The 13,082-nt window shown below is 38.9% G+C and overlaps 1 protein-coding gene across 1 annotated transcript; it reads right to left on the bottom strand.

The window, feature by feature from the left end:
- Window positions 1-10,353: 10,353 nt before the first annotated feature.
- LOC139161991 (disintegrin and metalloproteinase domain-containing protein 20-like) lies at window positions 10,354-12,519 on the bottom strand. Its single transcript, XM_070741928.1, has one exon. It carries the CDS (start codon window positions 12,517-12,519, stop codon window positions 10,354-10,356), a length of 2,166 nt encoding a protein of 721 aa, XP_070598029.1.
- Between the last annotated feature and the right edge of the window lie 563 nt (window positions 12,520-13,082).

The raw sequence follows: 13,082 nt of genomic DNA, 5'->3' as shown, positions 1-13,082 counted from the left end.
GGGGAGGTGGCTTAATGCGACACTTTCACTTTCATCAACTTCGCAAACCGGAAAAATGAGGGCGGGCTGCTAAGAATTCTGGGGCTTGTGGTCCTCTCCTTGCTACTCCCGTCGATTTTACTGGGGGTGGGCGGTTATCACTATCACATATTGGCTACCTTCTAATGTAGTAGTGCCGGCTTCTATCCAATATAGGTAGTAATTATATAATGCTGGTTTCTACCGTACAATATTTTAATTCTAGAGTTTGAATTGCTCTGTGTCTTCTTCCAAAATCCTTTTTTTTTGGGGGGGGGGGGGGTATTATGATAGTGAATTCGATAACACGTGATCAGCGAAACTTATATCGTAGCATTTACTTTAAGTGCACGCGTCACTGTGGTTACTAAGGGGCGTGCATAGGTGCACCAGCGTGCCTACCGTCCCCTGTCCTAATGTACTAGTATCATGTATATAAACATTGTTATATCTTTGTATACTACCAATACGTACTTGACTAAATAAGTAAGTAAGTAAGTAAGTAAGTAAGTAAGTAAGTAAGTAAGTAAGTAAGTAAGTAAGTAAGTAAGTAAGTAAAGAAATGGTGGTACTGTGCTACAATACAGTCCTCACTTTCTGCATTTTAGCTAAAAGTTGGAGGGAAGGGTAAAAATCACATAATTAGTATTTTGACATATTTTGTTACTTTCTCTCCCCTCCCGCACTCCAGACAATCATGAAAAAACTGCAGTTGCCAAATGGTTACTTATATTATTTTTCTGTGGCAATTCTTTGAAATCAAAATTGCCTTTTTCCAGAGAGAACACACACACACCTCTCTAAATGAAGTTGCCATTCCAAAAAAGATCAAAGGCCATGCTTCTTATCTCCTACAGATTAGAAGAGGAGCCTGGTATAGTGCATCTCTAAGAAAGGAAGAATTTAGTCTCTTAAGTATCTCTACTAGAGTGCTGGTTATGTAATGGATCGTTGTGGGTAACTTTATAACAGTTATCTCAAGAGAAGCCACCTTTCTAAGAAGGTTTTACAAGTCTTACAACAAAAGGAGGCTTGTGTAATTGAGTTTCTTTGGATATGCATTACCTTACAATATAGGCTTCTGCAGTTAGAATAAAGACAGAGTTTTGGTTGTTGTTTTTTAACCTGAGTTAAATGTAAAGAGCTATTGTAAAAGAGTCTGAACATCAAGTCAGGCATGATGCCCAAAACAGTGATAGTAGCAAACATAAGTTTAGAAGCATGGTAAAAACACTGTTGAAAGAAATTGCCCTCTGGGTTCAGTTCCAAGTGGAGAGAAAGACACTTGAAACATGGAGGCTGCTTGGAAGGATGGTTTAATGGTCAACAGGACCACATGGGCTTGAAGTTCTGGGTAGCTGACCACACGGAGTGGAGAGTGCGTGTTATTTACACCCATATTGATATTGCTACCATTTCTGAGTTGAAGACTTCGGGCACTTCCCTAACATTTTAATTATATTATTATTTAAAGGGGGGGGGAGGAAAATAGTTCTGATACACAGTAAGTACACATTTAAAAGAGAAAAGGAAATGTAGTAGAGAAGAATAAAAGACAATGCAGATGAATAGCTAATAAATTTTGAATAACTAGTAATTCTAAAGTTATGTATGACTAATATAACTTTGTATACCCTTAACAACTTACAGTTTTATAAGGCATTTCATATCCATTTTCTACTTAAAACGTGTCCCTGTTGCATAGTAAAAGCATTTGGTTGGCACAATTGGAATCAATTAAAAGATAAAGAAAAACTAAACATAATAAATAATGCATTAAACAAATGCTCAAAGTCTGTGCTTCTCAAACCTGAATAAATTACCCAAAATTGGGTAAATGTTTTTTCCTTTGGGTAACAACACATGGACTCATTACTGATCAGAATGGGGACATTTAAGTTGACTTAGAAGATTGCCATGTATATTGGAAAATCTCTCAACTTATTTCATTACGATGAAAATCAATGAAATTGCTAATGGTGATTTGACATGAGTTATGACCATTCATTCAACAATTATTTGAAGTTACAAAGTGCTTAAAGAAAGGACTTACATCTAAACCTCAAAGTTCAGTAAAACTTTCTGATAAGTGGATAATGAGTAATGAAGGAAGAGGTTTGAAAGCACTGCTCTAAATAATATACAGGCTACAGAATAGAAATTGGATAACGCAAGGTTCCCAAAACTATTACTTTGGTGCTTGTTTATTTATGATGATATTGGTCTATTGTTGTTTTTTTCTGGACTTCTCCAGCAGGATTGAGATAATAGAATTCTAAGACTGAAATGATTCTCTAGACAACTGAATGAATAGATGGATTAATGGATTAACATTTACTTCAGTTCCAATCTTGTTCTAATGCAACAAAAACAAAAGTATCAAGTATAAAGAAATACAACAGAAACTGAAAAAAATCCTTAATCTGTGCAAATTAATTATTCTTAAGAAAGAAACACAGAAATTATAACACAACAGATTTGTATCAGAAGGCAACCTGAAATATTTATTTAGGAGAAGGTTTTGCATTATAATTCATAGATAATTATAAATATGTAATTTACACTATTACAAGGTATAGTACTTCACAATTTCTTCTTCTTTAAAATAAACTGACATTTGCAACATACATCTTTAGGAGGGATCTAAAGTGGTGATACGTTATTATTCCCTAGGTTACTGAGAACACATACATAGCACATACTGTCATGCTCCATCATTCAGAGAAATGTGAGGCATTGGGTTAAACGTATGGCTTGCATCTTATGTTAATGTTTGAAGTTTAAAATCTTATTTTAACTATATTCCAGTCTCTACCTTATCTGGAAGTTGGTAACTTCAAATCAATTTGCTTCAAAATAGGATTAAATTAATTCATTAAGAATACCAGAATTATTGTTATGTTCCTATTCCTTTGCTGGACTTCATCTTTTTTTTTTAATAAATTTTTATTAATTTTTTAAAAAGAAGGTAGTTACATACAACAAACATATAACAGTGCACAGTGCATGTGCCCATCACCTAACAACACAACACCCCCCATCACCCCCACCCCCCATACAAGAGGATTCAAAAAAATTTATTTGTTTATCTATAATTCCCTGGCTCTATCCTGCATTAAGTATTACTGAAAGAGTGGTCACAGTTTATTTTCCACATTTGCATCACAGATTCTACTCAACATATATTCTTTCACCTTATTCCATCGTACCATCAGCTTCTCCAATTTGTTCTCGTCAAAATTATTTAATTTTATTTCCATAATTTCGAAGTGTATGTGGTCCACCATGTACCAGTACCATTTTTGTAATGTCCATTTCGTGGAATCTTTCCAACCTAATACCACCACCGCTTGAGCACTTTCCAATGCCGCAGATTTAATTTCCTTAAATTCACCTAATTTCCTTTGTTTGATTAAGATTGCTATTTCTTTTGTAATTGTCCAGTTAATATTTAACATTTTGTTTTCTTATTCTGGGTTTTTTATCTCCTTCAATCCAAAAAATTAATTTACTATCCCATTCTCTTAATTTTGCCCCAGGGAAGATACCCGGTAGAACCTGAAATAAATACATCATTTTTGGTATTATCATCATTTTAAGGGCCCTAATCTTGGCAATTCTTCCCAACTTTTTCCCCTTCCAATTTTTAATCTGCTTTTGAATTTTTTTCCATACTAAATTATAGTTGGCCTTCACTATTTTAATTGGATTCTTAAACAACCAAATTCCTAAATATTTCATCTTTTTGCAACCTAATTTCAATCCTGATATTTTTTGTATCTCAATCTGCTCTTTGGGGCCGGTGTTTAAACAAATTATCTCAGATTTCTCTATATTGACCATCAGTCCCGATTGATCTTTAAATTCCTGGAGCAATATCATTATTCTTTTCATCATTTCAATTGGGGTTTCAGACATCACTATAGCATCATCTGCAAACAAATTTAATTTCAATTCAATTTTTCCTATTTGATAACCTCTCCATTTCTTATCATTTCTAATTTTATTTGCTAAAGTCTCAATTGCTAGTGCAAATAACATTGGGGATAATGGGCAGCCCTGCTTGGTTCCATTCTGGATTTTAATCATTTCTGTTCTGTTACCATTTACTCTGATTTGGGCTATATTATCCTTATAAACTGTTTCTATAATTCTACAAAATGAATCTCCCATATTTAAATCTTTACATAATTGGAATAGATAATCATGATTAACTTTATCAAAGGCTTTGTACACATCTAACTTTAGTATACTTAGTTTTCTTTTGGTATTGGTAGCATGGTGTATAATATTGACCACGTTTCTAATTGGTTCATATATCTTTCTTCCTTTAATGAATCCGTATTGGTCTTCTCCAATTATTTTTGGTAAAATACTCTCTACCCTGTTTGCCAATATTTTCATGAATATTTTATAATCCTGATTTAATAAGCTGATGGGGCAATAAGAACTTGGGTCTGTTAAATCACGATCCGGCTTTGGGATAGTTATAATTTCTGAGACTTTCCACATCGGTGGAGTTTCTGAGGTCTTAATTACATTATTAAACAATTTTTCCATATGCGGTAATAATTCATTCATATAAGTTTTATAATATTCAGCAGTAAAACCATCTGGACCTGGGGCTTTAGCAGGTTTCAACCCTTTAATAACTCTAGATATCTCATCGTTTGTAATTTTTGCATTTAACATTTGTCTATCTTCTTCTGTTAATTTCTCTTTAACCTCTATGGTTTGCAATGTAATGTGTTCTTTTTTATATAAATCCCCATAAAAGTCCCTCATTATTTTTTTCCATTTCTGCATTACTACGTTTAATTACACCTTCCTTATCCTTTAGAGCAGAGATAAGGGATTTCTCTTTTCTTTTTTTCAAATAGTGTACCATTTGTTTCATTGATTTGTTCCCCCAACCCCTAATTCTTTGTTTTATAATCATCTTCATTTTATTCCATCTTTCTTCATCAATTGATTGTAATTTCTTTTTCTTAAATAATAATAGTGTATTCCAAGCTCTATTTCTTGTAATTTTTAAAGTTTCTTGGATTAAATCTATTTCCCTTAATAAATTATTTCTTTCAACTTCCCAGGATTTCCTAATAAAAGCTTCAGTACTAATGCAATTACCCCTCATAACAGCCTTATGTGTATCCCAGACTATTGTTTGCTTAATTTCACCTGTTGCGTTAGTACAAAAAAATCCATTCAGTTTCTTTTGTAATTTAATTCTATTTTCCTCATTAGCTGAAACCACGGGGTTGTATCTCCATATCCTTTGTTGTCTACCAGCCTCTAGCTTAATCACTGCTAATAATGGGGCATGGTCTGATAACCAAATGCTTTTCACTTCCACTTTCTTGAGCTGTATCTCTGCTGTTTTATTAATTAACATATAATCAATGCAACTAAATTTATTATGTCTTGCTGAGTAAAAAGTGTCCCTATTTACTATATTTTCATGCAAATCCCTCATATTAATTTTATTTAAATGTAATTTTTTCTTTTTCCCCTCCCTGCTGTTAACTCCAAGTTGAAATCGCCTGCTAAAATCACTATACCTTCCGCAAAATTATCTAATTTACGTTTCACATTCATTATAAATTGTTTTGCATTTACATTGGGGGCATAAATTACTGCTAAGGTTACTAGTTTATTATTTATTTTCCCCTTAATGAATAACATTCTACCGTCTTTGTCTCTTTTAATATTAGTTAATTGAAATAACAATCTTCGGTTGATTAAGATGGCGACTCCTCTGGATTTTACCGTCCCTCTCGACTCATAAACTTGTTGCCATTCGCCATTTGTAATTAATTTTTCTGTTTTTTCCCTTCCTTTATGAGTTTCTGATAAAAATAAAATATCAGCTTTACTGTCCCTAGCTAGCTTCATGATTCTATAACGCTTTTTCTGTGATGATAGACCATTTACATTCAACGACAATAATACTGTATCACCCATTTACATAATTTTAAATACATTTCCCCCTCCTGCAAAACAGAGCCTACCGGAAAAATCCTTTTTAATTACCATGAATCCCCACCCTAGTGCCTCTTCCCTGCCACCACCCCCCCAAGGGGAGGCCACGAAAAAACCTTTCGTTATCGAGAGGCACCCCTGGATTTGCGTTCCACTAAAAAGCCCCCTCGTCTTTCCCCATTTAATACCATATCAAAAGATTCCCCCCTCCTTCCCTCTTTTCCCCTCATTGGTTAGCGGAAGAAAAAAAGGAAAAATACACAAAAAAAAGATTAATTAGTTGAAAACCATGATACCATATTAGCAACTCAGCTCAGTTCAATTCATTATTTCTTCTTCTGGCGCGTAACCCTCGGCTCATCTCTTTTCTCTTTCTCTTTCTCCTGGAGAAATTCCAGTTCCTTTTGGAGAGCTGCGATTTTTTCCTCCTTGCTTTGTTCTGCTGCATGAATCGGTTGAAGCATGAACAAATCGTCCTCCCTTCTTCCATGTCTCGCATCGCCGTCTCCAACTTCTGGCTGGCTTTTCGATGTCAAAGCCTGGGAACATCCCTCCAAACCTATTCCCAGCTGTTGAAGCAGAATCTTTCCCTCCTTCAGAGATCTCGCCTGGAAAACTTTGGAGTCTTTGAAAACAATTACTGTAGCGGGATAACGCCATGAGAACCGGATTCCATTTTCGTAAAGTTGGGAGGTGACTTCTCTTATCTGGTTTCTCATCTTGAGAGTTTCTGCAGACAAATCTTTTAAAACGCTTATTGGAATAGCCTTGTAACGTAAGTTTGAGATCTGCTTTAACTCTCTGAATATTTCTGCCGCCCTCCTTTCTGAATTGAACCTTACAATAATATCTTTTTGATCTTGATTCCGAGATCCAAAAGCCCAATGCGCTCTTTCAAATTCACCTAGGTCACAATTAACATTGTTTTCACTGAACCATCGGTGAATTGCTTGAATAAGATGTTTACTCTCCGCAACGCTGGACTTCATCTGACTTTTAATTTTTCATGTCAAATTGAGACGAAACCTACAAGCCAGAACACAGGTAATCAAAAGCCCAATTGATTGAATTCCCTGAAAAATAACTTTCCTAAAGTGGTACTTTGAATGTTGCTTCTCCCAAATATCTAAGTTAGTTCTCAAATGCTCTGATCAGGGCCGCCGATACACCGGTATTACTGGGAGTGACTTCACGGGCCCCGGCCAAATTGGAAAATGGGGGGGGGGGGGGCCAGGCCCGGCACCCACCAAAAACTCCCCAACTCCGATTGAGACAAACTCTGCCTCTGCGGCCCGCACCTTCTTCCCACCCCCACGAGGAAAGAAGGCAGGGAGGCCGGCAGACAGGCAGGGAGCCCCGATGGCAGCCGCGGAAGGAGGAAAGACCGCGGGGTTGGCTCAGCCCTCTGGAAGCCAAGCCGCGCTGCTGGGGAAGCGGAATTGGGGAAGCCGAGAAAGGGCTGAGCCCGGCCGGCTTCTCCGCCGGCCTTGTGTCCCCCCGAGGATTGCAAGGGCAAGAGAGCCACGCCTTTCGGCCTCCGGAAGTGCTGGGCCGGGGGTTCAGGGGGGCCATGAACGTCGCCCAGAGCCAATGGCTTCTTTTGGGCTTACTCGAATTCCTGCTGCTGGTAAGCGCGCGCGGGTGGCCGGGTGGGAAGGGCAAGGCGTGAGGGGGAGGCAAGTGGAGAAGCGGAGAGAGAGAGAAGTGGACCAAAAGAAAGAAAAGGGAAAGAGAGGGAGGGAAAGAGCAATGGAGAGGAAGGAAGGAGGGGAGGGAGGGAGGGAGAGAAGGAAGGAAGAGAAAGGAGGGTAGAAAGAGAGGGAGAGAGAGAGGAGAAAGAAAGGAAGATGAGAGATAGAAAGGAAGAGAGAGAGAGACAGAGGGATAGAAAGAGAGAGAGAGAGAGAGAGTGAGAGATGCTCAGTGAGCCTTTCTTTGAAGTTGCCTTTCTTTCTTTCTTTCTTTCTTTCTCTTGCTCTCTTGCTCTCTTGCTCTTTCATTCTTTTTTCTTTCTCTTGCTTTCTTTCTTTCTCTTGCTTTCTCTCCTTCCTTCCCTCCTTCCATTTCTTTCATTCCCCCTCTCTATTTTTATTTCTCTTTCATTCATTCTTTCTTTCTTTCTTTCTTGCTCTTTTTCTTTCTCTCTTTTACCTTCCCTTCCTCTATTTCTTCTTTTCTTTCTCCTTCCTACCTTCTTCCCTCCCTCCCTTCCTTCAGTCCTTCCTCTCTTCCTCTCCCCTTTCATAAGTTTCCTTGCTTCCTTCTTCTGTTCCTGTCCCTTCCCCCTTTCTTTCTTTCTTTCTTTCTTTCCTTCCTTCCCTCCCTCCATTTCTTGCTTTCCTTCTCCTTCCTCCCTTCTTTCCTCCCTCATTCCCTTCTTTCACTCCTTCCTCTCTTACTCTCCCCTTTCACACCTTTCCTTGCTTCCTTTGCACCCTTCCTCTGTTCCTGTCCCTTCCCTCTTTCCTTCCTTCCTTCCCACCCTCCGTCCATTCATTCACCCATTCCTCTCTTGATCGCCCCTTTTACCATTCCTTCCTTCCTCCCTTCCTCCCTCCCTCCTTCCTTCATAGCTCGCCCTCACCTTTCTTCCCTTCCTTCCAGATGGGAGTGCCCTCTCAAGACACCTGCCTGACTGCTGGTACCCTGCTTTTTCTCTCCCCTCGTCCTTTCCAGCTCCTCGCCGGTGGCTGCCGGGTGTGGGATCCCCCTCCCCTCTCCCCTCGCTAGAAAGCACATGGTTTTGTCAACAAGGCCTCTTCCAAGAAGGGAGAAGTGCCAAGGAGCCATAAATAAGCCTCCCTCCGCCTGATCGATGCCAGGAGGATCTTTCTTTCCCTCGTCACTCCCACTTCTTTCTTTCTCATGGACGATTCCACACAATCGGCTTAACCCAGTTCCTGAAATAGCCTATGGCAGTGCTTCCCAACCTTGACAACTTGAAGATATCTGGATTTCAACTCCCAGAATTCCCCAGCCAGCGTTTGCTGGCTGGGGAATTCTGGGAGTTAAAGTCCAGATATCTTCAAGTTGCCAAGGTTGGGAAACACTGGCCTATGAGACTGCCTCGCTTGGCGTGAAGCGGGAAATGATCCCCGGGGGATGGAGTGGCTTGGCGACTTAAAATAGTTTTTAAATGGCGGAGGGGGGCAGACACTTAGGCTGTATGGGGCCCCAAAATTCCTGATGGTGGCCCTGGCTCTGATGCTGTATTTATTTATTAATTAAATTAATTAAACACATTATGTGGCCGCTCAAGTACACACACTAATTCTTCACTAGGGCTAACCATCTGTGTCTCTCTTCCAGGATGAAAATGAGACTGAGAAGACTGTAGGAGAAATTGGGGGTGGGGGGGGAATACAGACATTAGAATTAGATATTTGGGGGTTTGGGGAGCTGTAATTCTAATGCATCTACAGCCCCTCTCCCTACATCTCCCAGTTTCCCCATCAATTGTCACCTTCAGTCATCTCTCACCAACACACAAAAAATTATCTGACAGGACTTCTAAAATCTCAAAAAAATGAATTGAAATGGATTGTTTCATGATGGATCTCAGTGTTCTTTATTAATTCTTTCATGTTAAGTCATGAAGATATCTCTTGAGACCGAATTTAGAAGTATGCCTAGAAAGATTCATGTGCTGTCAGAGGCAAGGATGCCGAACTCCCAGAATAATGTAAAGAAACATCTTTTCCCCTAGCTCTGGCTTTTCCTACATGTTTATCCAGCAGTTACATCACAAAACAATCAGAGTTTTGCACACCAAAGTTGGGATTTCTTCACCTCATTGGATTGAACACACGGAGAGGAGGTTTTCAAACAAAGAAAGTCCAGCAGTTCAGAGAAGCCAAGAAAAGAGCCATAGTATCTTCTTCCACACAGGAGTCATTATCTTTTTTAGTCATATGCATTTCACTCCAATGCTTTCTTAGCCTTTTTGAGAGTCCGGTCCAAACTGGGGACAAAAGCCGTGGAACAAAACATTCGGGCTTTTGAAAGGAGAATGAAATTATAGGCAAGTTAAATGGCAGGAAACAGGAAGTTGCTGCTTTTCCCCAGAATGAGAAAAACAACACTGCAATGTGCCACCACATGTTAGGCCCTTTTGAGGCAGGCATAAAAATTCACAATTCACATAGAGAAGCACCAGGGTTGAATCATGGGGGTACCATGCTGGTGACATCAGTCTGACTTCTGTTGACGTCCCTACAGATGCCAATGCTTACTGAACAAGATACTAGTCTCTTTGCTCAATATTATCCAATATTATCTTGTTAAAGATTTGACATATTGAATCTTGGTTCATTTCTGTTACTTATTATGAGGTTTGGGGGGGTTTTTTTCCACTTTTCAGTCCTGCTGTCTAACTCTTTCCTCAGGTTCTCTGGTCCTATGTACAATTTGGTACGTAAAATAGGCACCGGAAAGGATAAGTCCACAAAGAGGAAATATAATTGCTAAGATGATTTTCATTTTTGGATGAGGTGTCTCATGTTTATACAGAGATGGCGGGCCACTTTCCATACTGCCACCGTTACCTTCCTCTCTGCAGTCTGGAGGAGCCCAGCCTTTCTCACAGTGACAATGCATTAAATTGTTGCATATTCCATGATTATGGCACTTTTTGACATTGCAATCTCCATTGTATCTCAAAAGGGACACGTTAACACACTCCCTGTTAATACACATCATGCCATTGCCACAAGGAGTGCCATTTCTCACTGCTCCGATATCAATGATCTTCATCCCAGTGTGGTAATCAGTTCCCCAGCATTGTTTATTGCCCTTGGAAGTTTGAACTATGGTGGTGTGATCCTCCAAAGAGGGCAAGCTTTTCACATTGTCACACTGGATACGACCGCATAGAATATTCTTAGGTGTACATTTGTTATAAATTCCATGTATAAGGCCACAGTTGCCAAACCGATCACCTTGAGTATTCATTTCTCTAAAGCAACGTTCTGAAGCAACTGTTGCTTCACTGCCAAAAATGGCTTTGCATTGTCTATTATGAGTATTGCAATTCCCATTATAACAATATGCACCATCATTGCACGGGGCACCATCTTGCACGTAAACATCTTTCGGACATCTCCCAGAAACTCCATTGCAGTACTCGGGGAGATCACAATTGCTAGTCTTATTTCGGCAGAGTGTTCCAGCAACTTCATACTGACACTTGGTACAACACTGTCCAAAAGCACAAGTGGCCCCTAAATGTAACATACAGTTAGATTGACAACATGGATCCAACTCGCATTCAGCTTTGGTACCACAGTCACATTGCTCTCCATTATCTACTACTTTGTTCCCACAGAATTTGAATTTAAATATTTTATTAGGGTCTGGTGGAATTAACAAACAGTTCAAATTTTTTTTTTTGAAGTAATCTATATAACTGCAGTTGCTAAACTTATCGGTTATTACATGTGTTTCGGCCATAATGCATTTTGGTCGATCACACACGCAGTGTTTTGTGTCATGTTTCATGCCAAGATTATGTCCTAGTGCATGGACAAATGTGTTAGAAATAAAGTACAAACTGGAAGTAACATATGATTCAACAGCTGTTCCTCTGTTATCATCACAAATCGTTCCTAAGTATGCTAATCCTACTGTATCACCAAACTTCTTAAATATAAAGAAGTGACCAGCATCATTTGGTAGACGAGCAACTAATGAGTCTCTTCTCCATTTAGTGAATTCTTCAAGTGTGTCAAAGATGCTATTATGAATTGATATAAGATTTCTTTCAGACCATATTTCTAGTCCAGCAATAGACAAATGAACAGAAAGAGGCTCATACAGTATGTTTGCAATGTAGACAATATCCAAAATATTTATAGCAGTAAGAGTTTCATTTTTGCCAAATTTCAAAAACCGTTCATGATCAATCACAATAGCAATCTCTGCATACCTCTCGTGGGACCACCAGTTTGCTTTAGGGATGCTTTTGTCTGGTTTTTTGTCAGAATTTGGGGTGATGGCTTCTTGATGTCTTTGCTCTTCCTGTGTGAAGCCGCACATCATTGCAATGACTCCCTCCTTTTCTTCTAATCGAAAGACAGCATGTCGAAATGTAGTGGATTCTGAAAGTGGCTCTATTTCATAAACCTTATTATGAAATTGCAGTAGGCCTCTCAGTCCCCCAGAGCAAGTGCTGATGATTGCCAGAGAGAAGGGCTCATCCTCTACCACACCAACATAGTAACAGTCATCCCTGAAGAATGGATAATCTAGCTGAAGATCCCCATCTTTACTATAAGTGAAGATGGGCAGATGCTTGGGGATTAAGCCTTTTTTCTGCCTAAGGTGCATTACAAGATTCCTCCCCTCAATTTGAAACAAGTAGGTCATATTGTTAGATTGCTCTTGTCCAGATTTGAATGTTAATAACTTTGGGATGGTTATTTCAGAAGAAGCATAAATAAGGCCCCAAGGAGGTTTCTGAGAGGAAGTGTCAGTCAGGAAATTCATCAAGAATGTCATTAACAGCCAGGGAAGTTGAATATCCATACTCTTTGGCAAAGAAAGGATTCCCTTAAAATACAAAACACACTTTCTGACATTTCAATTCAGAGTAGGAAGGCCCCAGCAACTGATGAGAATCTAGGAACAAGTTTATAAGGCTGTAAACAAAATGTCTGTCACAAAGACAAAGAGGATTCTATACCAAGCAACTGTAAATGGTGTTTCCTTTGGAATGTGGGTGGAGCTTGGGGATCAAACATGGAATAGAATGGTAGACCTAGTCAGGCTTATTTATCAACAGTATTTACTTTCTAATTCTAAGATTCTTTTTATAAAAAAAAATTATTTTAGGGAGAGGGTGACTTGTGTTGCTAGCAGTCCCTATAGATGGCCTTTTGTAGTAAATATTTGCTTTTCTCAATAAATGTAGACATGTCCACTGGGTTATTTCTATTCCTCTTTGGACCCGATATGAACATCTTTCTAAATAAGTCATTTGAACATTTTGAGTCTTCTCTCTATGAGTTGATGAAGTAAAAGGCTTTTTAAAGGATGCACAGTTATATATTGATGATTAAGTACTTTGGCATTTCTCATTGGGAAGGGTT

The sequence above is a fragment of the Erythrolamprus reginae genome, chromosome 1, assembly GCF_031021105.1.
Source record: "Erythrolamprus reginae isolate rEryReg1 chromosome 1, rEryReg1.hap1, whole genome shotgun sequence".
Taxonomy (NCBI): Eukaryota; Metazoa; Chordata; class Lepidosauria; order Squamata; family Dipsadidae; genus Erythrolamprus; species Erythrolamprus reginae.
This window is presented reverse-complemented; position numbering and strand designations above follow the sequence as displayed.